The sequence below is a fragment of the Acomys minous genome (genome assembly GCF_964271855.1).
Source record: "Acomys minous genome assembly, chromosome: 2".
Classification (NCBI taxonomy): Eukaryota; Metazoa; Chordata; class Mammalia; order Rodentia; family Muridae; genus Acomys; species Acomys minous.
In genome coordinates this window covers 19,284,167-19,309,418 of record NC_140484.1, presented here as the reverse complement: position 1 = coordinate 19,309,418, position 25,252 = coordinate 19,284,167, and the positions used below count along the sequence as shown (strand labels likewise).

General features: G+C 51.6%; 1 protein-coding gene across 1 annotated transcript in view; it reads right to left on the bottom strand.

Moving 5' to 3' along the window:
* Positions 1-381: 381 nt before the first annotated feature.
* SLIT1 (slit guidance ligand 1) overlaps positions 382-25,252 on the bottom strand; it is a 153,302-nt gene continuing 128,431 nt past the window's right edge. Inside the window, exons 26-37 of the mRNA XM_084749405.1 lie at positions 20,435-20,598; positions 18,569-18,693; positions 18,213-18,310; positions 14,891-15,030; positions 14,689-14,782; positions 11,828-11,965; positions 8,468-8,696; positions 6,881-7,011; positions 6,289-6,443; positions 4,850-5,138; positions 4,142-4,353; positions 382-3,354 (exon numbers count right to left, since the gene is read on the bottom strand). Of these exons, the coding sequence (XP_084605531.1) occupies positions 3,116-3,354; positions 4,142-4,353; positions 4,850-5,138; positions 6,289-6,443; positions 6,881-7,011; positions 8,468-8,696; positions 11,828-11,965; positions 14,689-14,782; positions 14,891-15,030; positions 18,213-18,310; positions 18,569-18,693; positions 20,435-20,598 (2,014 nt within the window). The 3' untranslated portion in view covers positions 382-3,115. The remainder of the gene's footprint in view (positions 3,355-4,141; positions 4,354-4,849; positions 5,139-6,288; positions 6,444-6,880; positions 7,012-8,467; positions 8,697-11,827; positions 11,966-14,688; positions 14,783-14,890; positions 15,031-18,212; positions 18,311-18,568; positions 18,694-20,434; positions 20,599-25,252) is intronic.

The window sequence follows — 25,252 nt, the reverse complement described above, 5'->3', positions numbered from 1 at the left end:
AATGTTCTCATCTGCTGTATATTTCCCTTTTACTCCACTGTCCCAGTCACAGGGGCCTTCTGGGGCTATCTGAGGATGCATGCTGCTCTCTTAACCTGTTGCCTGGATGCTCTAAGACCCCCAGAGTCTGGTTAAATGTGTGAATGGCTCTGTAGGCAAACACTCTCAAAACATGAGTGCCACTGTAAACACTTGGCAGGGGATGAGAGTGAGCAGCCTCCCCAGATGGCCACACACCCCTTCAGGATGAACAGGCCTCGACACATCAGGGTTAGTAGACTGTGGCCAGTGTGGTAGTCCAGAGCTTTCCTGCCCTGGGAGGGTGAACACTGCTAGCAGCAGGCTCATCTTGGTGAAGAAAGAGACCAGGCAAGCAGAAAGTGAGTGAATCAATATCATGTTGACATGGAAGACAGCAGACAATACTGACATATTCTAAAACAATACTTCTGGGGAAAGGGCAGGTGCAGCTCCCTCAGGGACTGTTTTAAGCCAGTTTCTAAGAATTGACCCAAACAAGACTACAAAAACCCCAAACAAAAGGTCACAACCACACGGCATCTGGAAATCAAAGAAAGACACTGGAGGTTGACTTCAACATATAAAAATACTATAACAAAATGAAATACAAATATATATTAGAATCTGTAAGTATTCTGTATAAAGAGATACTTTCACGGTTAGGCTAACAGCAGGCAAAGAGGAAACAAAGATGGCCTCTTCCATTTCTTAGCATTGCCACAGGGCCCTGAGCGGTGCTGCTCAAGTGCCAGCTCATTGAGGACTTGTCTGGCTGGGTCTCTGCTGTATACATCAAATGGAAATAGCCACCATGACCACAAAGCAAACTGAAGATCTTTACCAAAGAGGAACACGATGTGGAGATGATTTCTCAGAGGGCTGGTCCCACAGTCGCCTTCTTACCTGACCTTGCTAGCCCAAGTGTGAACAGGTGACGGGAGTGAGGATGGAGCAGGCCCTTGGCTTGCAAGGTGCTGACTGAAGAGTAAAGCTGCACCTGGGGCTCATGGCTCTCTTGCCCTTGCAATGCCTCTTGAGCCTCAGATTCAGTCAAGAACCAGTGTTGGGGGCAGAAGGGGATTGGAGAGTGAAAGCGCCTTCAGTGTTCACAAGGATCTCTCACCTCCTGTCCCAAAGGCCTTGGGGAAAGGTGGCATCACCTGACTATGGGTGTCCCACCTTCAGCAGTGTGAGCAAACCTGCCAGGCCATGCCTCTGAAGCCCAGGAACTGGATTTGCTGGGCCACTAGGGAAATGTTGTTGGCTTGGAAAAGTGACTCCCATGGGGTTAAGGAGGCCAGAACACCTTTATTTCTAGAAAGGGCTGTCATGCTATATGCCTAAGGTTTTCCGCCCTGTGCGGCCTGGTACAGCAGCTTGCCAGGGTCCCACAGTGCCCTGGAAGTTTGGAGTAAGAGGAGAATGCTGTGCTAAGTTGGTTAAAGCCCCTCGAGGCCTGGGCCTCTGTCTTCTTGGCCAGTTGTGGATCTGTGCACTGTGGCCCTTGCTGAGGGACATAAGAAAATAGAGCCTAGCCCCTGACAGAGTGTGTGCCCAGCCATGAGGACAATTAACCAGTTGATCAGGATTCTCTGGCCATCCTGGAGTCTCACTGGCCTGAGAGCCATTGTGATTGGAGGTGCCAAGTTCTCAAGTCACAGACTTATGCCCTCACCAGCACTGGAGGCTTCTCTCGGTGTCCACATACAGGTATAAGGCCAGTCCGCCCTCTGTACATGGACTCACAGATGGAAAAAGCCTAGCTAGAGAAGGGCATGCTCACACCTCGGACCCACAAAGACACCCCCATACACAGACCAGGGCTCTAGCCTCTCGGGGAGAAGTGAAAAGGGATAGCCCTCTCTCCCTTCAGCAACTCGCTGTTAGGCTCTTTCTGCATTTCACTCTGCATGGAAGAGCGGCCCTTCTGTCAACCAGCCATGTGTCTGGTGGCTTCAAACAGCCTTGGCTGCAAAGTCCCATAGTGAGTAGCCGCAGCCTGGGCCATCCTGGGCACTCCATGGTGCTCACATTAGTCCACATCAGGGGCTGCGCACCCACAGAATCCACTCCGGGTTAGACACATGAATACCTGCTAATGAAGTTAATGGAAACGCATCTTCTAACTCCTCAGGCCTCCCTCTTGAGACCAGAGTGGCAGAGTCTACACGGTTCCTATCTATGTCCCTGCTTCACAGCTGCAGACCTAAGCCTGGATTGGGCAGATGTCTACCCAGAGCCACAATCGCAGGGACTCCTTTAGTTTTCATATCATCTGGCCACCTCCTGCTCCATATGACCTCCCTACAACACTCCAAACCAGGCCTCCAGTTGAGGAGGCCCTGCATCCCTCTGCCAGAGGCACCAGCAGCTTTTGGCTAGGGAAACCTGGGCCTAACGCCCCTTTTGTGGCCAGTGATGTCTGTTCAGCTGAAGCCAAAACCCCTTCCCTTTTTTTTTTTTGGTGGGGCCTGCCACCCCAAGCACAAGAACCCTCTCATAGAAGCGACTGTGACCATCCTATACTTCAGGATTCAGAGGCCTAGCCCTATGCAAACCCCACCCCCACCCCAGCCTCTTTCACAAGCTGTGGAGGGCCTGAGGCACATGACTCAAGGAAAAAGGTCAGTGGCTTCCCCTTGACAGGTGGTCTTATCCTGGGTAGTGGCCTTGGCCCCTGCCAGTAGACAATGGCTGCAGAAGCCTGGCCAGCAACCCCTGGAGGTGGTTGTCCTCAGAGGAGCCAGAGACTATTGGGACATTAACTGTTTCAGGCCAGCCCAGGGTCACAGGCCAAGAAAGAAGCAAATGGAGACAGGGTTTAGCGCCCACCCTCTGTCAGTCCCAAAGGTGTGCCATCGTTCTGCCACCGTTTGTGGCCTGACCTCACACACACATTCATTCAACAAATATTTATTAAGCGCCCATCTGTGCAAGGCACTTTGGGAGAGGGCGCGGCAGCCCAAACCTTGCTCCTCTGCCCCGGCAGTGCAGTCCACTGGAAAGGCCGCTCAGTGTCCCCGCGCCCACCAGGACCCAAGCGACATCCTGGTGATGCCCACCCCAGCCCAGTTGCTAACGCGCCACTCGCACATTACGCGCACTGGGCACAGCCACATTTGGTGGGCTTCTCCACCTCCTCAGCAAATGAGGTCCCATCGCTGCACTCGAAGGTGAGCTTCCTCCGCTTCAGCCGCAGGCCCTGGCAGCAGCCTTGGCCCGGGCATGCGCCCCGGCATTCCACCCATGACAGCGGGCGCGTGGTCTGGCAGATGGAATAGCCCCTCTGGACCCGGTGAAAGTCCCGGACTGGGTCCCCCCGGCACTCCGACTCTGGATGGAACAGATACCAAGACACAGCCTCAGGGCACACCGTAGAAAGCAGGAGGGGGACAGGGCAGCATCCTAGGCGTGTTCCTGGCGGGGGCTCTCTCACTTCTCTGTCCTCCCCCCTCTCCTCGTGCACCTGTGCTCTGCTTCCTCCTGGGACCACAGTGGGATGGGGGAAGGAGGAAGCAGCTGGCTGCCCAGGCCCTCCAGGCCAGAGTGACTGCCAAGTGAGGTGGTTCCCACTGCGCAGGTGTGGAAGAGCTGAGGCCTGGAGGCGATAGCACTATGGAAAGGTTCCTCGGTGAAGAGGATGGTCCCCTAACCCTATGGTGTCCAAAGCTGAATTTCTCCAGCTTCCCTCTTCCCTGCCTCTGCAGTGCATCTTGGTGAAGGGGCCCAGGGGAAGCCTGGGAAGAAATCCCTCAACCTTCAGACATCCCGCTACACCCAGGTCCAAAGCTGGTAGACCAAGATGCTCACACCTGGCCATGCGCTGTTCCTGGGTGTACCTGAATGGTCCCTTCATGGAGAGACCTCCACCAGGAAGGGCAGGTAGGGCTCTGGACAAGGGAACTGCCAGGCAGGCTGGGCCCAGGAGGTGGAGAAGATGGAGCTTTGTACCTAGCGGGCAGGGCCACCAAAAGCCCAGTGTGGTCCCATAAGTACCAGAGGGGAGGGAAAGATGAGGATGAAAGGGCTTGCTGGGATTGGAGAATGATAACATGAAGCTGCCACAGCAGAATGGCGGGGAGGGACTCTGCAGAGGGCACTCAGGAGGGGGCCCCCTGACCTTGCTCACACAGCTCGCCTGAAAAGCCTGGGTTGCACACACAGTGTGCCCCTTTGGTGGCTGAGGCCTGACAGTGGCCATGCAGGCACTGCAAGCCCCCACAGGGCTCTGCCACAGCCCCGACCTGGTTGCACAGAGCCCCTGAGTACCCATCCTGGCACTGGCAGCTGTAGGCAAGAGCATCGAGGGGCACGCATTTGCCATGGACACACCTGGAAGTGACAGAGAGGAGAACTGTGAGGACAGGCTAGCCCGTGGACCAGCCGGGGTGGGTGTGGGAGGGTCCCATGCCTCCCATGCCTCCCATGCCTCCCAGCCTTGCACTTGATTCTGTTCCCAAGATTAAAACAGGGGAGGGGCAAAATGTGACTCTGTTCTTGTCCAGTTAATAAGAGCTTAAAGCTGGCTCAGTGGTTAAGAGTGCTGCCTGCTCTTTCAGAGGTCCTGAGTTCAATTCCCAGCAACCACATGGTGGCTCACAACCATCTAGAATGTTATCTGGTGCCCTCTTCTGGCCTGCAGGTGTACATGCAGACAGAACACTGTATATATAATAAAAAATAAATCTTAAAAAGCAAAAAACAAAAACCCATGTCAAGGCCACCTGCTCCAACTTAAAGATTTAAAAAAAATACAGCTGGTGAGTGGGCTTGCAGAAAAGGATAGATGAGCAAAGGTGCTGGCTTTCCTGGTCCATCCCAGGCTTACTTGTGTCCATGGCAGGGGCCATCCACTGGCTGGTCGCAGTGCAGGCCCCCCCAGCCAGCCTCACAGTGGCACACGGGCCCAGGGGTGGCATTGGGCTGACAAATGCCGTGCAGGCAGTAGAGCTTGCGGCAAGGCTCACAGCCCGGCACTACTCCCGGCTTCATCTGTGTCTTAGTGAAGTCCTGCAGCTCATTGTTGATGTACAGATTCCGGATGCACCCGTGGAAGCTGCTGCCATTGAGGATTTGCCACAGGCGGAAGGCAGCTGAGTTCACGTCCACAGGCATCCCTGAGGTGACAGGAGGAACAGTAGGCTGAGTTGTTGGACAGCTCTGCAGTGCCCTCTGTTATGCCCTTGGGTTATGCCCTATCTCTACAGAGGCCCTCTTGCCACCCTGGAGGACCAGACTCCTTTCCGGGGAAGCATGGAAAGTCTACTTCCTCTGGGACCAAAGCTGGGAATCAGATCAGGCACGGCCCGTTGACCAGTGAGACTCCGGGATACCTGTTCCCTATCTCGCCCTGTGACTCCTTCCTTCCTTCTGAGACATCCACTTTCATTCCTGGAGACCCTGATCAAAGCGAAAAACTCATGTGTGGAGCACTTCGCCAATCTGCTTCTGCGCCAGTGGCTTCTCAGCAACCCCAAGGCAGAGGTTGCCTGTCCCTATCTGACGCGCTCAGCAGCTCTTCTGAAAAGACTCAACTAGTAGGAACAGAGCTGAGATCGCACAGGGGGCCTGGCACTCCACAGACTGAGACAATATAAGGATGACTGCAGGTGGTAGACAGGGGGTTCCTGGGACTGGGCAGTCTCCAGGTGCTACTGGGGCTCTGTGCTGAGTCTCTTGCAGTGTTTCTGGCCTCTGAGGGTCCAAGACTAGAAATGGATGCCGGACATAATAAATCCTTTCTGGTCCAGAGTCAAGAAGGGTGCCCATGGTATGGAAGACAGCTGGGAAAGACCAATCCCTCCACATGCCTATGGTTATCCTTTTTTCTTTTTAACTTTATTTATTTTTATTTCATATGCATTGGTGTTTCACCTGCACATCTATCTGTGTGAGGGTGTTAGATCCTGGAGTTACAGACAGTTGTGAGCTGCCATGTGGGTGCTGGGAATTGAACCCAGGTCCTTTGGAAGAGCAGTTGGTGTTCTTGACTACTGAGCCATTTCTCCAGCCCCCTGGCTATCCTTCTTGGTTAGTCTAGGTTGGCCAGAATGCAGCTAGACCCCAGCCCGCGACTGCAAAACCTACCAGATGAACCATTCAGTGGACCACATAATTCCTTGACATCTCCCTGGCCCTAACACCAGCTATCCTGGCCAGCATCAGATCACAAAGGAGAGGACATCCCTGCCTGGGGGTACTATCACCACGGCTAGGTAAAGAGGCCTGAAGAAGGGATAGCTATAGCTCTGTCTGTTGGGTCCTCACCTCCCACATAGAGGGGGGCCTCGCTGTTGAGCGTGTAGTGTTTGCCAAAGTTGTCCATGGTCATGGGGTTACCGCCGTCGATGGAGAGGTTCACCATCTGGTCAAAGGTGACCAGCTCAACAGTGTGGAACTGCCCGTCGTTGATCGTCTCAGCACTGGAAGGAGGTGGGAGTGGGGGGGGGGTACCCACACCCAGGGAGTGGGCCTCAGGAAGACCTTGGCTAAGCTCATCTCAGAAGAGCCATCAACCCAGTCACTACTTCCCAAGAAGACAAATCTCTCAGAAGACCATGGAACTAAGGGGACTTTGGTCTGATACCTCCCTCTTCCCCTTCCTGAGGCCCAAGGGAGGCTGAGACATTTGGAGAAAGCTTCTTCTCCAGTTAGGGGCTGGCTCTGAGGTGAGGGTGGGGGTGGGGAAAGATGGGTCCCAAGGGGCCTCAACTCCAAGAGGGCTGGATTCAGACCAAATGGCCTTTCCTCCTCCTGGCCAGTCAAGTTTCTGTAGTTCCAACAACCACCTACTCTTGGCCCAGGAGCCCCACCCTGGCATGCCCACCTGAGCAAGGCTGACAGCCTGAGGGATTCATACCTGTAGATAGCAGAGCTGGGGTAGCTGCCTGGGTCATAGCTAACACGGACATGGCCCTGGTACAGCTCAACTGCGATGTGGTCATTGTCCCCGTTGTACAGGAGGATCCCATTGTCCTCTGCTGTAGACACCTGAGGGGCAAAGGCACTTTCTCTCCCATGCCACCCCTCCCGGAAGCAGCATTGGTAGGTAAGTGAACAGAGGGGACCCGAGGTTGGAAGAGTGATGTCATAAGAAAACTGCCCCCTCCCCTCTCCTCCTCTGTCTGACCAGCCTCCCAGAGATCCTTCTTCAGGGGTCTGACCTAGGCCAGCAGTTCCAAGTTCACTGAAGACTGGCTGGTACCGGGCAGCAAAGCAGACAGACAGGCTGGGTCCTGAACAGCGTTTGCCCACAACCAGGTAAAAGACTAGTTACCCAGTGGGAAAGAGGCAGTATGCAGCCAGCACAGTGTACAATCACCACCTCCCTGGGGTGAGAGCCCCTGTAGGCTTTGAGGAGTTGGCTACAAAGGGAGGGAACTACAGAGGAAAGCCTGCATGGGAAGGGTCTCCCTATTGGAGCCATTCAACGCTGGGAGGAGCTGCTTGGGAAGATGCAGGTATCTGTCTGAGAGGGAGGACCCCATGGCTGTGGGAAGCGCAGCTGCTGCTTCCTTCTGTTTAGCTCCCCATCCCTGTATTCTTCTGGTAAACGCTCAGGTCTATAGAGTGGACACATAGCAGAGACCAAGGCTAAGGGAAATCACACTAGCTCATTCCCTTGGACCCAGTGATTGGTCAAGATTCTAATAAAGTATGCAACAAAAACCTGGCCAATCAGAGAGCTTCCCCCCTACCCCCCAGACCACTGGTTGTTGAATTAGAGTGCAGGGGAAGAAGAGTCCCTTAACGTGTGACAGTGAGACCTCCTGAAGAGGTTAAAATAGCCTGATCTATGGCTGGGGCTTGGGTGGGGGTGGGGGGCGCTGGTTGCCTTGCTGGGTGGATAGGCTGCCTGCTATCTTACTGAGGACACTGTGAGAGAAGAGAACTGAGAGGCTGAGGAAGAGAAGGAACAAAGGAAAAAGAGGTGATTAGGCATATGTGGCCAAGAATGGAATTCGAGGCAGAGGGGTCAAGAATTCACACTGCCCACTGGGTAAAATGCAGCAGTAAAATCTGCTCCCGGGGACAATATCAGCAAAGCAGCCAGATTTTTCATCATTTGTGGAAATAGAACCTGATCCCCCACCCCTAACACAATGACGTTCTGAGATGGTATTGATGGGACAAAAAGGACATTTAGGAGATCCCAAAACTAGGTTAAAGACAAGCTAAGAATTCACTGTGGCCCCGTGGAGCAAACCTGTCTGCGGCGTTGAAGGCCAGAGCGGAGCAGAAGGTAATGACAAAAGCCTCTACCAGGGTTAGTACCCGGATATTATCACTCTGCAGTTGTCTCAAAGATGGCTCAGAAAGGTTTACAGACCTGCTCATCCTAACCCTAACAGCAACTCACACAGGTTCCTTGCAGTTCCTGTGGACCAGGAGCAGAGGTGCCCTGCTCTCTGTCTCCGCATGAGCGATCAGGTCCCCAGGCACACACCTGAAGAGTGATGTTGGCCCGAGGCCAGTTCTGCAAGTCAGTGAACTGCAGGTAAGTGTCCCGGTCGACAAAGTTGACACTGAGCAATTTCTCACATTCAGGGCCGCCGAAGCCTGGCAGGCACTGGCATACGGGCCGGTTGCCCTGGTCTACACAGTTGGCTCCATTCTGGCACTCAGTCCCCTCACAGGGGCTCCTGGGGGCAGGTGGGATCTCACAGAGCTGTCCGCTGAGAGGAGAAAGACACAGGTCAGAGAGGGAAGGGCCAAATGAGGCAGAGGAGATCTCTCCCACAGTGCTGGCCAGAAATTCTCCAACCACCTCAGGAAAATGGACCCTCCAAGTGATGGAAGCTGTCCTTTGTGAACGTCGCTTTCCAAGGGAGCTGCGTCCAGGAGGACGCCCTGGTGTAGCAGCTGCAGCACCACCTGGGCACTTCCCAGAAAAGGAAACGCCACCTGGGCTGCTTTTTAACAAGATCTCAGATGGTTGGCATGCACAAAGCTGAGGACACACCCCCTCCTCGTGCTAATAACTCCGCAGGGTAGCGTCTACAATAAACACAGAGGGGGAAACTGACTTAAAACAGAGGTGAAGATGCGATCCTGATTTACAGAAACCAGAAATAAAGAGGGCACATTACTTCCAAATTTACAGAAAGAAAAACAATTAACTTGGGGTGTGGCTACAAGGTAGAGCATTTGTTTAGTGCACCCAAGACTCTGGGCTCTAACAATGCCCAACACAAGGCAGCAGAGGGTTAGGAGGGCAAGTGTGCACAGCTGTGCCAGCTAAGAGATGAAATCAACAAATTTTTAGAACCACAAAAGCTCCCCACGTTGACTCAGAACATAAACAGTACACCCGTGCTAACAAACAAGGGAACTGACCTAGTGACCAGAAAATTTCCCAGGCCCAAAGAGTGTCACTAATGAATTATATCAAACATTAAAAAATAATTAATGCTTTTTTTTTTTTACAAACTCTTCAAAGAAGTAGACAACAAAGGAATACTTCCTGATTCTGAGACCTTAACATCTAAGCTAGACAAAGACACTGCAAGAAAAAAGAAATAGGCCAGTATTTTTTTTAGGAACATAGGCAAAGGGTCCTCAGCAAAATATCAGCAAATCAAATTAAGCATGAACATCGTCATATATCATGAGCATTTAAGTTTTACCCCAAGAGCACAAGGTTGGTTTAACATGCGAAATCAATCAATGTAGAACATCACAGTAACAGATTAAAGAAGAAACCAACTTTGACACATTATAAAAAGAAGGGAAAAAAAAAAGAAAAATAAATAAATAGAAGGGAAGTCCATCAGGTTAATGAAGAACCGTCAGGAAACACAGCCAACATCACACTTAATGGGCCGAGGTTGGATGCTGCCCTGTATAATTAGAAAGAGGCTAAGAATATCTGCTCTCACAGGCTTTGCATGTCAGTATCCTGGCGGGTCTGTTCAGAGCAGTTAGGACAGAAAGGGAGAAAATACACATCTGGATTGTAAAAGAAGAAAAAGGATCTATTTACAGATTATATTATCCTGTAGAAAAAAAAAACCTAAGGAATCTACTAAAATGCTTTTGGAATTAGTTAAAGAATTCAGAGAGAGAGAGAGAGAGAGAAAGAGAGAGAGAGGGGGAGAGAGAGAGAGAGAGAGAGAGAAAGAGAGAGAGAGAGAGAGAGAGAGAGAGAGAGAATTCAGCAAGATTTACAAAATTGATACACACACAACAAATGAAATTAGGAAATCAATTCCAGGGGCCTGGAGAGATACTTCAGTAGTTAAAAGTACTTGCAGAGGACCTGAGTTCAATTCCCAGCACCCACATGGTGGTTTAAAACAACTTATATCTTCAGTTCCAGGGGTCTGATGTCCACGTCTGATCTCTGTGGCCACTGCATGCATGTGGCACACACATACATACAGGCAAACACTTGTACACATAAATAACAAATAACTCTTCTTTAAAAAAAAATCAATTCTGGGTTGGAGAGATGGCTCAGTGGTTAAGAGCACTGACTGCTCTTCCAGAGGTCCTGAGTTCAATTCCAGCAACCGCATAATGGCTCACAACCATCTAGAATGTGATCTGATGCCCTCTTCTGGCCTGCTGGTATATATGCAAGCAGAGCACTATATATATAATAATAAATAAATAAATCTTTAAAAGTATTAACTCTAAGCTGCATGGTGATGGTACATGTATTTAATCCCAGCACCCCTGCAGAGGCAGGAGAATCTCTGAGTTCGAGGCCAGTCTGGTCTAGAGAGTGAGTTCCAGGACAGGCAAGGCTACACAGAGAAAACCTGACTTGGAAAACAACAACAACAATTATTATTATTATTATTATTATTATTATTATTATTATTATTATATTTACAATATTATTTAAAAGAATTAAAATTTAAAAATAATTTCAAAGTGTGAGGAGCTAGAGAGATGGCTCCGTGGCTGAGAGGTCTTGCCGAGGACCTAGGCTGGATTCTCAGCATACACAAGTTGGCTGGCTCCCAACCATCTGTAACTCTAGACTCAGGGGATCTGACACCAGACACATAGTTGGTACATAAACATACCTGCAGGCAAAACACTCGTACACACAGTCATGAAAAAATGTTTTAAAATAATGACAAAACGGTTATTGAAATAAGCTAAAGTAAGTCCACATATGCAGAAAGGCAATTTGTGCTCAGGATGGGAAAAATCCAGTATTGTGTTAAAATGCCACTGTCCCCTAAACTGCTCTATGGAGTCAATAGCACTCTTTCTAAAAATCCCAAATTAATTCTTCTTCTTCTTCTTCTTCTTCTTATTATTATTATTATTATTATTATTATTATTCCAAATCTGACTAGCTAGTCCTAAAATTCATACAAATTCAACAAACCCAGAATAGCCAAAACAACCCTGAAAAATAACAAAACAGGACTTCCACGTTCCAATTTAAAAACTCACCGTGACAGTACAGTAATAAAGACAGCATGCTGCTGGCATAATGGTGGCTACACAGAAGGACCCTTACACTTAGAGTTCTCACAAAAAAGCCATAGACTTTTCACAAGCAGGCAAGACAATGAAATGAGATGGGAAAGAAAAAGCCTTTTCAACAAATAATGCTGGGACAACGGGATATTCGCATCCAGAAGCACAATGTTAAACTCCTTCCTCAAGGACCCCACTTCCCAGACCTTCAACAAGCAGGTTTGGAAGCCTGTGCCCAGGTGCTCAGTGCTTGTCTGATTACCCCATGTTTGCGTAGCTAACGCTCAGCTCCCAGAATGGGACTGCCACTGACCCAAGCCCTAGGGGACCCTTGGCAGCCCCACCTGAGGCGGGGAGTGGGACTCACCTGTAACCTTCGGCACAGAGGCAGGCATAGCTGTTGATTTCATCCACACACTGGGCCCCGTTCTGACAGCGGTTGTCCTTGCAGTCATCCAGATTGTCGCTGCAGTTGTCACCCGTGTAACCTGGCACACACTCGCACCTACGGTGGACAGGGAGAGAGAGTCAGGCTCCCACTGAGCCTCAGGTCTGCGTGCACACCCAGTCAGGGTAACGCTCTGTCCCCAGAACATCAGCTGCTCTCTTGTACACCGAGCTGACCCTGTCGGGCACATTCCTGCCCTCACCCCTGTGACCTCTAGAAGCCTTTGCTCTCTCCCCACAATGGTCCGGACAAGCCAATTCCTCCTGGTTCCCAGGAAGCTTCCAGGAAACACTCCATCTCTCACCAAGCAACCCCTGTCTGAACCCCTACCAACTCCCAACCCCACGGAAGCAGAGTGCGGTCTTGCTTGGAGTTGTTCCTCATTCCAAACCTAGAGGAACTAACTTTATGCCCGATACACATATACACGGGTGCAGTCTCATGTCCCAGTGCGTACCCCAACCACACAAGACAGCACACTGCTCTCTGATGTCGTCTGTTTTCTCTTTTAGTGTTAAATTGGGCCTACCCAACTGCTCACCACCCCACACGTGGGTCTTGGGTTTCAACCTGGAAGGAGCTCAAAGCAGTCCAGCCACCACACACTGTCCACTCCCAGCCACCACACACTGTCCACTCCCAGCCACCACACACTGTCCACTCCCAGCCACCACACACTGTCCACTCCCAGCCACCACACACCGTCCACTCCCAGCCATCACACACCGTCCACTCCCAGCCACCACACACCGTCCACTCCCAGCCACCACACACTGTCCACTCCCAGCCACCACACACTGTCCACTCCCAGCCACCACACACCGTCCACTCCCAGCCACCACACCCTGTCCACTCCCAGCCACCACACACCGTCCACTCCCAGCCACCATACACCGTCCACTCCCAGCCACCACACCCTGTCCACTCCCAGCCACCACACACCGTCCACTCCCAGCCACCACACACCATCCACTCCCAGCCACCACACACTGTCCACTCCCAGCCACCACACACCGTCCACTCCCAGCCACCACACACCGTCCACTCCCAGCCACCACACACCGTCCACTCCCAGCCACCACACACCGTCCACTCCCAGCCACCACACACCATCCACTCCCAGCCACCACACACTGTCCACTCCCAGCCACCACACCCTGTCCACTCCCAGCCACCATACACTGTCCACTCCCAGCCACCACACCCTGTCCACTCCCAGCCACCATACACCGTCCACTCCCAGCCACCACACCCTGTCCACTCCCAGCCACCATACACCGTCCACTCCCAGCCACCACACCCTGTCCACTCCCAGCCACCACACACTGTCCACTCCCAGCCACCACACCCTGTCCACTCCCAGCCACCACACACTGTCCACTCCCAGCCACCACACCCTGTCCACTCCCAGCCACCACACCCTGTCCACTCTCAGCCACCACACCCTGTCCACTCCCAGCCACCACACACCGTCCACTCCCAGCCACCACACACTGTCCACTCCCAGCCACCACACACTGTCCACTCCCTTGTTCAAGAGCCCCATACCGAACACTTGCTGCGTCCAGCACAATGCCAGGCACAGCTGAGTGTCCCTCCCGTCCATCCTACAGGAACAGGAAGTTGAGGAACAGGAAGTTGAGACTACATGCATCACACAGCCTAGCGGGCTGTAGCTGGGCCCAGGCCTGAACGTGGAGCCCATCTTCTGAAGGTGAGAGAGGACAGCGAGTGCAATCTTGCTTCCCTTGGCCCTCCAAGCTCCCTCATCTCAGGAGGGCCTCCTCCACCCAGGGTGCCACTCCTCGCCCTGTGATTTACTAAAGAATACACTGCCTCTCTCATTTTCACAGAGTTCTTGCTGCCGTCTAATGCTCACGTACAGCTGGGCCCCAACAGTCCCCTGACACTACGGCCCTACTCAGCAAGCTCCCTCGGGTCCCTACCCTTGGCCTTAGCCTCAATTCCTGGGCTTGGGTCACTGAGCTGTAGACTACAGGAAGTCCTACCCTGACAACTCGTTGCTGACTTCACGTGTCGGGGGGGAGGGGTGTTCTAGGAATGAAACAGTATTTTAAGGGAGTATGACATTTTCAAAAGCCCATATGACCTTCATCCGCCAGTCTCCATGTGGCAAGCACCTCTGCATAATCCTGTTAATATAGCTGGGGGCTGGAGAGGTTTTGAAATTCTGAGTTTTGTGGCCACAATTAGGCCATGGACTGCATACATATGGACAGCTATGGAAGTTGAGGCAGCCCAGCGAACAGGCAAGTCCACACACCCGGAGAAGCTACTCAGATCCACCACTTACCGAGGAGCAGCAAGTGTGAGCGGCCTCCCACCAGCCTTTCTTTCAGGTAAGGTTTCGTTCTGGGCTATTTAGTTTTGTGAGCTTTGTGGATTTGGGGTTTGGGGTGAGAGGCCGTGGATCTGGCAAGAAGGTTGTGGGTGAAGCATGTTGCCAGGCTCAGTCTAAGTACTTTCTGAAGAGACCCCTTCTCGCTTAGCTCCACCGCCAGTACCTCAAGAGGACTCTACTGCTGCACCCAGATCCCAGTGAGAAAAAGGGGCCTAAGTCCAGCCAGTGTCTGCTCAGGGCCAGGCTGCAGCAAATCCCAATCCCAGGGCCGCATGGCCAGAGCTGTGCCCATAGCCACCCCTGGGATAGCTCTCAGGAGCCCAGAATGCCAAGACCACAGCCACCAACAGATGAGGGGCGGGAAGGAAGGGAGGAGGCCAAGCGTAGGCCAGGGTCCCTGGCAGTGGATGGCACCAACCTGGGCCCGTCCGGGGTGCCCACACACTGGGCCTCATGCTGACACGGGTTCAGATCCGGGGAACAGAAGTCCACCAGCTGCTCGCAGGCCCTTCCTAGAGGAAGAAGGAAGAAGAGGCAGGAGATGCCAAGCTCTGTAGAGCCCATGCAGACACTGGCATGTGCACAGAATGGGACAACGCCTGGGCCCCTGCAATGCTTACCTGTGTAGTGCAGGGGGCACCGGCAGGTGTAATTGCCCACGCCATCCACACAGACACCCCCATTGACACAGGCGTGCTTCACACAGTCATCTGTGTTCACTCCACAGGTGGGCCCTTCGAAGCCGGAAGGACAGGAGCACCTGTGGTTGGGGGTGGGGTGGGGTGCAGGACAGAGGATGAAGAGGAACTGGGAAAGCCTGTGGCCATGGGTCAGATTCCTTATTTTACACTGATGGAGTTTCTACTCTGGACCAGGCCCTTGCCAGAGGGTGAACAGGTGAGAGGGTATTAAGACCAGCCCTGCCCTCAAAGAATCCTCTGGTTTGCCTTCTGGTGGGGGAAACAAATAAGAGACAGTGACCCAAGTTGAAGCGCAGTCAGGATGGTGGAGGCTGTGAAGCCAGGCACAGGCAGAGAGCACCTAGCCCTTCCTCAGAAGGGCGTGGTCAAGCAGGCTTCCTGGTACAGGGGAGGGGCTAGTCTCAGCAAGAATCCCAACAGGGGAGGGGAGGCAGTGGGCACAGAGGGAGGGGTAAAGCCTGAAGTGAGGCGCAGGACCTGCCCAGCTACGCTACTCAAGTCTCTGTAGACACAAGTCTCTGCAGGGACAGAGAAAGAATGGAGCTCAGCTGTACACTAGTTGGGTTGTGGAAAGTTCTAGAAATTGGTGACATGCGAGGTTTCCCAAGGGCGGGACAGCTCCTCAGACATTCCCAGGACTTGGCTAAGGTGCCAGCCATTCTCTGCCCAAACAGGAGGTGGGCTGTGCCTCCAGGTGCCAGAGAAAGCAGCAAGTGGACAGTTAAGATGTAACTGACGGAGAGATACGTGGAGCTGTCATTTAACCAAACTGAAACACTGTAGCCACCTGCTCACTCTGGGGACTTTGCCGTAAAAACTGGAAGAGCTTCCAATAGCTGAGTGACAGGTCTATGATGAATCTCCTAATCCTGACAGTGGGTTTATGTGAACAGACCTTCCCAGCACATATTTAATATGTATATGCAAACAGAACGGTGGGGCGTCTGCTCTCTCCTGGCATGCACCGACCATCTAGGGACACATCAACCAACTGACAAAAAATACAGATGTGCACCTATAAAGGAGTTCAGTCTGAGAACACGTCAGCTTACAGACACTAATGATCAAATTTTATAACAGCTACATTGTCTTGTGTTATTAGTCATCTTAATGACAACCTAGACATAAGAAACTATTTTTTGTTTGTTTTTATTGTTTATTTTATTTGTTTGCTTTTGTGTGTGCTTTGTCTGCATGTCTATCTGTGTACTACATGCATGCCTGGTGTCCTTGGAGGCCAGAAGAGGCCATCAGGTCCACTGAGACTGGTGTTATAGATGGCCATGGACCACCATGTACGTGCTGGGACTCAATCCTGGCTTCTCTGGAAGAGCAGCCAGTGTTCTTACCACTGAGCTATCTCTCCATGCCCCAAAGAAATTTTAATAGCATCTCAGTATGTAGTGCAAGCTGGCTTCAAATTCACAATCCTTCTGCCTTAGGTTCCTGTGTCCTAGGGTTACCTATGTGTCCCTCCAAACCCAGCCAAAAGAAACGTCTAATTAGGAGCTTATAGTGACAAGAAATGGGGAGGGGCCTTAAACCTCAGCTCTTGTGCCCTCGGTGGCTCTTTGGTGGTGGCGGCTGCTCCTGGCATACAATCATAGCGCAATAAAGACGAGGAGGGTGGCAAACACAACAGACATACTAACTCCAGCCAGAAAGGGAGAGGTGACATTTTCATTGTTACAGAGGAGCTTGCTGGTGGCATTTTACAAAAGAACACAAGGTGAAGTGGGGAATCAGAAGCCATGATCTAAGTGCCCAGGAGACCACAGCAGAAGCATAGCTGAGAATTCCAGGGCAGCCCTGGCTACACAGTAGACCCTGTCTTGATTTTAAAAAAAATTAATGGATAATTAATAAAATGATACTCAATTGCTTTGCTCAACAGATATCATTGGGGGATGGGGAGAGCCTCCTTCGCCTGGTTGTTTTAGTTTAAAATGGCAACAATGTTTATGAGATCCTTGGTACTGCCTCCTTTGGGTGGAAAAATAAACTTACAGTGAAAAAACGTAGCTGTTGGACTAAGAAAATTTGTGCAGGCTGGTATTTTACAGCTTGTCTGAAGAGAGAGTAATGAGCCTAAAGGTTGTGCCACAGCCATCTTCTGGAGTTCGGTTTTAAGCTAAGGTGACAAGGACACTTATGCAGAACGTCCCTACTGGCAAAATCAAAGGGCATAAGGCCAGTGGAAAAGGGGTCTCCCCTCCTGGCTGCTGCATCTGTTGAGCCACCCCACCTGCCCCCTCTGCTCAGAAGGGGCATCCCAGCCCCGGGCAGGAGCTGAAGACCAGAGCAGGGAGGAAGCGAAGCTGGAACGGCTGCCCGCCCCTGAGGGGGGCCTGCCTATTGTAAGGATGCGTTTCCAAGGCAACGCTAGAGGAGAGGCACTTAGCGCTTTATTTTTTTACATCTGGTAATTTGGGTCTGCAGAGGCAGATTTGGCCATTTCCGCCTGTGGATTCAACATCATTTTCTGAAGAGCCAATTTGTTCAGTAGGCAATTTATCTCCAGCAACTAAGTACTGTGTTCCTCAGAAAAGCTCTGGGAGGCCAGGGATGGGGGCTTGAGGCTTTCTGGGGGGAAATGAGGCTAGTAGGATTGTGTGGATATGACATCTGCTCGGGGGGGTGGGGGGTGGATTCAGATACGCTATACAGTAAGCACAGCTGTATCCAGAGCATGGGAAACACCATTTGTGGTGGGATCTGCCCCCCACAGTGCCAGTTAGTGAGAGCTGTACAAAGGTGGGACCCCAGAAGGAGTGACCAGGATATGGCTCCACCTCTGGTCACCTCAGCTGTACTATAGGGCTAGCTAGCTAATGGCTGCTTTGGGTACCTGGCACAGCCTCTAGAGACTTGTCAGCTTAAAGCGGGGCCTCAGGAGGGTTTGCGGAGATTTAAAAGAGTCTTAGGTGGCCCCAACTATTTCCTGGCACTACCATGACATATACTCTTGGCTATAGGCTCCCAGCATGTGAAGAGGCGTTCCTGGCACCAGGAGACAGCCCAAGCCCACGCTCTCCCCTGTGAGCCTGTGCTGTCTGGTGCCCTCTGTCCCCCAGGTGCTATGCTCCCGCCTCTTCCAGGTGGGAGGGGCCTTAGAGAACCTGTGACTATAATTTGGAGCACAGGTCTGTCCCCTCCACCCACCCTCATCCCCAGCACAGGGAGCCTTGGATGCTGGGCCCATCAGCAGCCCGAGCCCCACCTCAGGCTCCTGGGAACTCACGTGAAGGCAGCATCCTCACCCTCCTGGGCATGGCAGGTTCCCCCATTTCCACATGGGTTGCTGGAACAGCTGTCCAGGGATACCTCGCAATCTCGGCCCTGGAGGAAAAGCCAGTGATGAGGACTCTGGGGAAGAGCCAAGGGGGTTAGTACAAACTAAGAAACAACCCTCAGCAGCTCCGTTTGTCTGCCACAGGGCTGCCTCATTCACCCATCCCACAATATATCCATCTGCCCACAGGTCATTGGTGTTGGGTTCACCTACACATCTGCTCTGAGCCAGGGGAGAAAACAACAGAGCTAGGCCTGCCTTGCGGCAGGTAGAACTCTGTTCCTCCGGCTGCAGCCTCCACTTACCTTGTAGCTGCTGGGACAGGTACACCTGTATACCTCAAGAGGGTCATTGTGGCAGGTGCCCTGGTTCTGGCATGGGCTGGACAAGCAGGGGTCACATTTGGCCTGAACTGCCAGACTTGGGGGACCTGTGGTAACGGGGAGAGCATTAGCAGAGCAAGAGTATGTGGAAGGCATGAGGCTCCGCCCTGAGAGGTCCAGTCCTGAGGAGGGATACCCTCCTTCCAGGATACCTGCCCCTCACCGTGAGTCTGTGAGGGTCATGCTGCATCCCCAAGCCCAGCCCATCTCTCCAGCTGCAGAGCCTACTTTACTGCAGGGTCACTGGCAAGCTGTGGGCATTACATGAATGGATACGCAGTGTTCAGGAGGTGGAAACAGTACACAGTGGCTAGGGCCACCCTAAGAAGCAGAGAGTAGCAGAGCTGTTATTGCTTACTTTTCCTGACTCTGCCCCTCACACCCCTCAGAGGCAACCACGCCAGCCTGCTCAGCAGAGAGGGGGGCTATGTGCCTGAGCTTGGTTCTACAAAGAGGCTTTGTGGGGATGGGGTGGGGGGGGTCTACATGCCTGGAGGGTGTTCCTCTCCAAGTCTAGAGTGGGGAGAACCTCCTAGGCTACGCAGGCTTCTCTCCAGACCGCGCTCGGGGGGCAGCGTGGGGGACAACAACAGAGGAGTCTGGCCGCAAGGGTACTTGGGTGCCAACTGTGAAGGGCACCAAGATTTCATAAGAAGGAATAGGGAAACCTGGCCACTCGACACAGGGTCCCTCCGAAGGTTCCTTCTAGAAGAGGTGGCATGTCAGTTCTGCTGAGGAGGCATACGCTTGAACAGAAACAAAACAAAACAACAAAGAAAACACCTTTCCATGGAGGGACTTCGGGATATAGATGTGTTCTCTTTCTTGACCCAGTACTGGTACCTAAGTGAACTCAGTGACCATGCATCAGGTTCTCCCCCATATCTGTGTGCTTTTCCAGATGTTGTCATAGTTCAGTGAAAAAGCACATTTAAAAATGCAGCTCAGTGCCACCTTGGCAGCTAGTAAATGCAAAGCACGTATTAGTGTAGATCAGCTTGCTCCTAGTTGTGGATACAGAGTGAGTCCTTGGAACTATTACTGCTGTGACAGCTTCCTGCACACAGGGTGGCCTGGGCCTCCTCATTAACCTACAGCTGTCAGTTTCATTTCCTATGGTGGCCTCCGAGCTTACAGAGGGCAAGGGCCATGTCCCTAGGGTCCTCTTCTAGCTCCCCCTGCACACAGAGCCGAGCCCAGGCAGCCACTCAGCCACCTGTTTTTGCTCCACAAGGTTCTGCAGAGCCTTGGGGGCCTTGATCGGCCAACCAGTCAGTCAACCAGTCCCTAAACAAGTCTTTGTAGATGCTGGAGGCAAGGAGCCTCGTGCAGACTGCCAGTCAAACCCTGACTCTGCGTGCTGCAAATATCGAGAAAGCAACAGCTGCCCTCTGCCCGCCCGAGGGACAGGGTAGGGTTTCGGCTGATTGTCCAGTACAATGCCTGTCTATGGGAAGACTGCATGCCTGTACTGCCAGGAGCCTGGAAACTTCCAACCTGCTATTTTGATTTTCCTTATATAACCACAGGGAAGAATCTAAGCCCTAATGGTCCGGGATTTTTTTCTGCCTGGCTGTTTTGTTGTTGTTGTTGTTGTTTTGTCTTTTGCTTGCTGGATGTCAAGACTGGAAGGCAGCCGTCCTAACTAGCAGAACCTCCAGTCTATCATCTGATTCTCCCCACAGTGGGACCCAGGGACCTAGAAGTATCCGGAAGACCCTACCAGGGCTGGGAAAGTGCTGTGGTTTCTGGCACCCACCACTCCTTCTCTCGCGCTCCTGGGCTCACCTTGGCACTCAAACTTCTTGGCAGGTGTGGTGAGCAACAGTTTGCCCTCCATCTCTGCGGGTCCAGCACAGCGGGCAATGCCAGGTTCCTTGTAGCCAGTCTTCACCCAGCTGGAGAGCCATCGGAGGTGGCAGTCACAGTACAGGGGGTTGGCACCAATGGCCCTGGGACGGGCAGCAGAAAAAAGCAGGCATTCCAATGTCAGAAGCTTTGGTCCACAGGCCATGCAGGGTCCCAGGTCACCTCCAAGCCCCGTTTTAAGCACTCATGTGAATCGTCTTACTTAGCCCTTCCTCACTATGCCCTATCTCCATTTCTGGACACAGTGATGGGCTTAGAAAGATTGAGTAACTTGCCCAGATCAAAGGAAGGGGAAGGTTTGGGTTTGGAAGCCGTGCTGCCAGGAACAGAATTCTACTCGGAGCCCCGCAGGCATGGTGAAGGCAGCCAGCATTTACCCCTGCAAAGAAATGCCTGCAGACCCTGCCTTCAAGCACTCAACACTCTTATCAACCCCCACGCACAAGCTTCCCGAAATTTTAAGATGTGGAACTGAGCATTGCATGGAATAAGTAATTTCCCTGGGGCCACACAGGAGCAAAGAGCAGCCTCAGGGTCTAAACCCTGAACTGCCTGTCTCAGAAGCCTGTCCACTTTTGTTCTTCTTTTCATTTTTAATTAAGCGAAGACAACACGCCTGCATTCTTAATTGCAAGTCTCTTTCAAACGCTGCAGTTCACTGTGAGTGCTAAGTGCCATGGAAACACATACACATTCTCTCTCTCTCTCTCTCTCTCTCTCTCTCTCTCTCTCTCTCTCTCTCTCTCACACACACACACACACACACACACACACTGTTTTTTGGGTAAAGAGTCTCACTATGTAGCCTTATCTGTCCTGGAACTCACTATGTAGAATATTGGCCTGGGACTCAGAAACCAAATTTTTTTCTTATGGGTATGTTCTAGTGTTACTGATGGGAGTGCAAACAGGTATAACTCCAACTACAGGTGTTTTAGGCCCAGAAATAGTTTCTGGAAGTTCCTCCTACTGACACATCTACCGATGGATATAAAGACACATGTGTGATGGTGTGGGTTTGTCAAAGAAAGACTGGTGCTACGGTCTGAATGCCCCTTGCAAAACGCATGTTGAAACTTTTCATCAGGTCAGTGTTGAAAGGGGCCCCATAAAATAGGTTAGGGTTAGGAGGGCACTGTGCTCATCCCCCCAGAATCTGGGGCAGAAGTGGATGCCTGGTGCAGCACTGCCACCTGGTCATGTGAATGCTCAGTTGTGCCTCTGCCATCACTTGTACCCCTGGACTTTCAGTCCACAGAAACAGGATTGGAATAAACTCTTTTCACAATCATTTTGTCCAGTCCGTAGCTGCAGAAAAGAAACCAGGACCTGACACTGCTGTTGTTCCTCAGCAAGTAACTGGTTAAATTACGCTATTTTCACAGTATGACGCTATCCTCTACAATTAGCAAGCTCTTGCGTGTGGCCTTCCAGCTCTGCCCCGCATGGATCCAAACGGTTCCTATCTGCTGTGCACAACATCCTAGCGGCTTGTTTCTTGTCACCTGCCAGTACGCCTTGGAAACCTTCCAGATTGGTCTATAGGAATCTGCCTCATTTTGCCAGAGTGCTTTGCAGCATCTCGGGGAGGAACAGACACCCTGTGGTTTAATGAGCAGTTTCCCTGTTGCTGGGCGCTCTGGCAGCTGAGGCGGCTGTGAACACATGGCTTCGTGAGGTGTGAGCACTCCCCTAGAACAGATGCCTATGAAGAGAATCCAGGTGACAGAAGTAGATGTCAAGCTTCCATGGGCCAGTAGTCCAGGGTCATGCCTGCGCCCTCACATCTATACCCACGTGAATACTGCCAGCTGCCCAGCCCTGTACCAATCCTATGGTAAGCTCTAACTCGCTCCCCAGTCACGGTGAGAGGCATAAAGACAGCATGTGAATGTTGTGAAAAGAAGAGGCCAGCATTTTCCCTTTCGGTAAATAGATCAGCGCCTGAAGCTCATTGGTATTAACCAATGTTAAAACCTCAAGGTTGTGCGAGGTTAACGAGAAGGGCCGTGTTCATCAGGTCACTGGATACCCAGCCGCTTCCCACCTGTTCTGGACCACGGAGGACGTGAACCCCGAGATGGGTACAGCCTGATAGAAGTGGCTGTGGCTCTGCAAAGGAATCTCCCAAAATAACGCAGCTGACGCTGTGTGATCTTATAAAGCAGGCTGAGCGAGACTTGGACTCCAGCCTACCACAGCTGCTCCCTGCCCGGGTGACCTTGGGCAGTTCCCTTAACATCTCTGGGGCTCACTTTATGATTCAATAAAGAACCTGCAATCAAGAGGGGAAGAGAGACAAGCATGGATAACCTAGAGTGAGCGCCGAGGGAATCACGCAGCTCAAGGAACGAGGGCAGGTGCAACTGTGATGTGTGTTTAATTTTCTGTCCTCTTGTGCTGACAGCATCCATCCTGGCTAATGGGACCAGGAAGATACCATCCTTTTCCCCCATCAGCACCCGGACCTCTCAGACACAGAGGAAGGTTGGAGGCAAATTCCAACGTGTAAAAACAGACTTCTTTAGATTATAAGAAGACAGAGATGGCATATTTAAAAAAACATTTGCCATGTTCTTTTTCAAATTATTAAAACATACAATATAGCATAATCATGGCATTTAAAAACTCTGTATAGAATTTATAGTGAACTGCAAGGAGTATAGCCCGATTGTAAGCAGGATCGTTATAGGAAAAAAAAAAAAAACACCAAACACCTGAAAAATCAGAGGTCGTCTTGAATGTGGGGGCCTTGACGTGACTCAGGGCTTCACAAATGCCCATACTGGCACAGGTGTCCACCACACACATCAGTGTAGGTGCCCTTTCCCAGTTCATTCCTAAAAACCACATGGCCAAAGACTCCTAAGTGTCACTCAAAAGCATCCTGGCTCGTCCCACGTGTGGTCACTTGTTTCTGTCCTGAGCAGACACGGCACCTCATTCAACATTTCAAGCTTCCTCTTGCCCAAGCCTGGGTCTTCCCAGGTGAGGAACACTGTCCCTCTCTTTGGTAGTTCCTACAGCTCCCTTTCGCCTGGGGGCCATCTTGCCTAATGAAAGCTAATGTCAAGTACAACTTACACATTTTTCTTTCTGCTTTCCTTTTTAGTTATTTGAGACAGGGTTTCTCTGGGTGGCCCTGAATGTCCTGGAATTCACTCTGCAGACCAGGCTGGGCTCAAACTCAGAGATCCACCTGCTTCTGCCTACTGAGTGCTGGGATTAAAGGCGAGCACCACCGTGCCCAGCACAACTTACACATTTTAATCAAAACCGTAAAAATAATAATTAAAAAAAAAAAAGGTTCAGGAGGCTGAGGCAGGGCAAGCATGAATTTCAGGTCAGTTTGGCTGTGTAATATGATCCGTTCTCAAAATACTAGCTAGCTAGTTAAAATTTTTAAAAAGGGAAGACAACTGAGAATTCAGTGAGGGGTGGAGAACAGGTGGGGCCGAGGAGACACGGTTGTAGAGGGCAGCAGCCAGGCCCTCTTCAACCCCAAAGGACTGTGGGCTGGGAACACATCCCAGCAAGATCATAAATAGCCCCATGTTGTTGGTCCTTGGTGTAGCTTGGGCACACTGAAACAGTAGCTGTCTGGTCCTGCTAATGCCAAGCAGCACCAGCTTCTATTAATGGAGCCTCGCCTGAAACAGCCTCTCCTGTCTGAAGCCAGAATACTTCTCAAACCCTGCCCAGCCTACTCATGGGTGTATGTGTGCACAGTGCTGTCCTCATCCTCTGGCTCCAGAGGCTGCAAAAGTGGTTCCTTGAGGAGAGGAGCACTAACTGTGGAGCCGGACCAGACACTAGATAATGCCAAAAATGCTGGCTGAGTCAGTCAGCATTAACTGAGTGAGGCCTGCCAAACACACGAGAAGGGCACAAACCCTCAGCGCAAAGGAATGCCGGAAGAACAGTATCATCCGCCCTGAAATAGAATTAACCTCATTTGAGTATATTCCCTTTCGGTCTGTCTGCTCACCTTCCTTCCTTCCTTCCACTGGGGCAAGGTCACATTAGGTAGCTCGGGCTGCCCTATAACTTGTCGTCTTCCCCAGAGCTGGGATTACATGTGTACGCTATTATACACGGCCCCACCGATTTTTATGTTTATATCTGTATCACCTTAGTTATTCTGCGTGTCATCAAATAATAAATTACAGTGCCATATTTGTCATTAACTACTTACGCTTCTATCACACAGGCATGGAGTGCTGTAATTAATTGTTTCTACTGAGTTTTCACACCCACTTCTCAATGAATATGGAAATAGAGTATTCTAGTCTCTAGCAGAATAAAGGCAGCAAAATTCAGGGCTCTAATAATGAAGGACAGCATTCAGGAACTGTAGCCATGAGCTCTAACAGGGACATGTAACCTTTTGGCACTGGGCTGCAGGTTAGACACCCGAGCTGGTACGCATCTGCTGATGGGCAAATGGGAGGGAACGCTATGGTTTGGATCTTGAGCATCCTCTCAAAGCACACATGCTAAGCTCTTAGACCCCAGCCCTTGGCTCGGTGAGAGTCAGTAGGGCCTTTCGGCAGTGGGGTCTGGTGGAAGGCAGATCACCGGGGATGTGCCCTTCAAGGCAATATCAAACCCTGGCGTTTCCTTTCTTCCCAAAAGTCATGAGGTCAGCAACTACCTGACCACATGTTCCCACCATCACGTGCAGTCTTACCACAGGCCCCAAAGCGACACGGCTCACCACCTATGGACTGAAGTCTC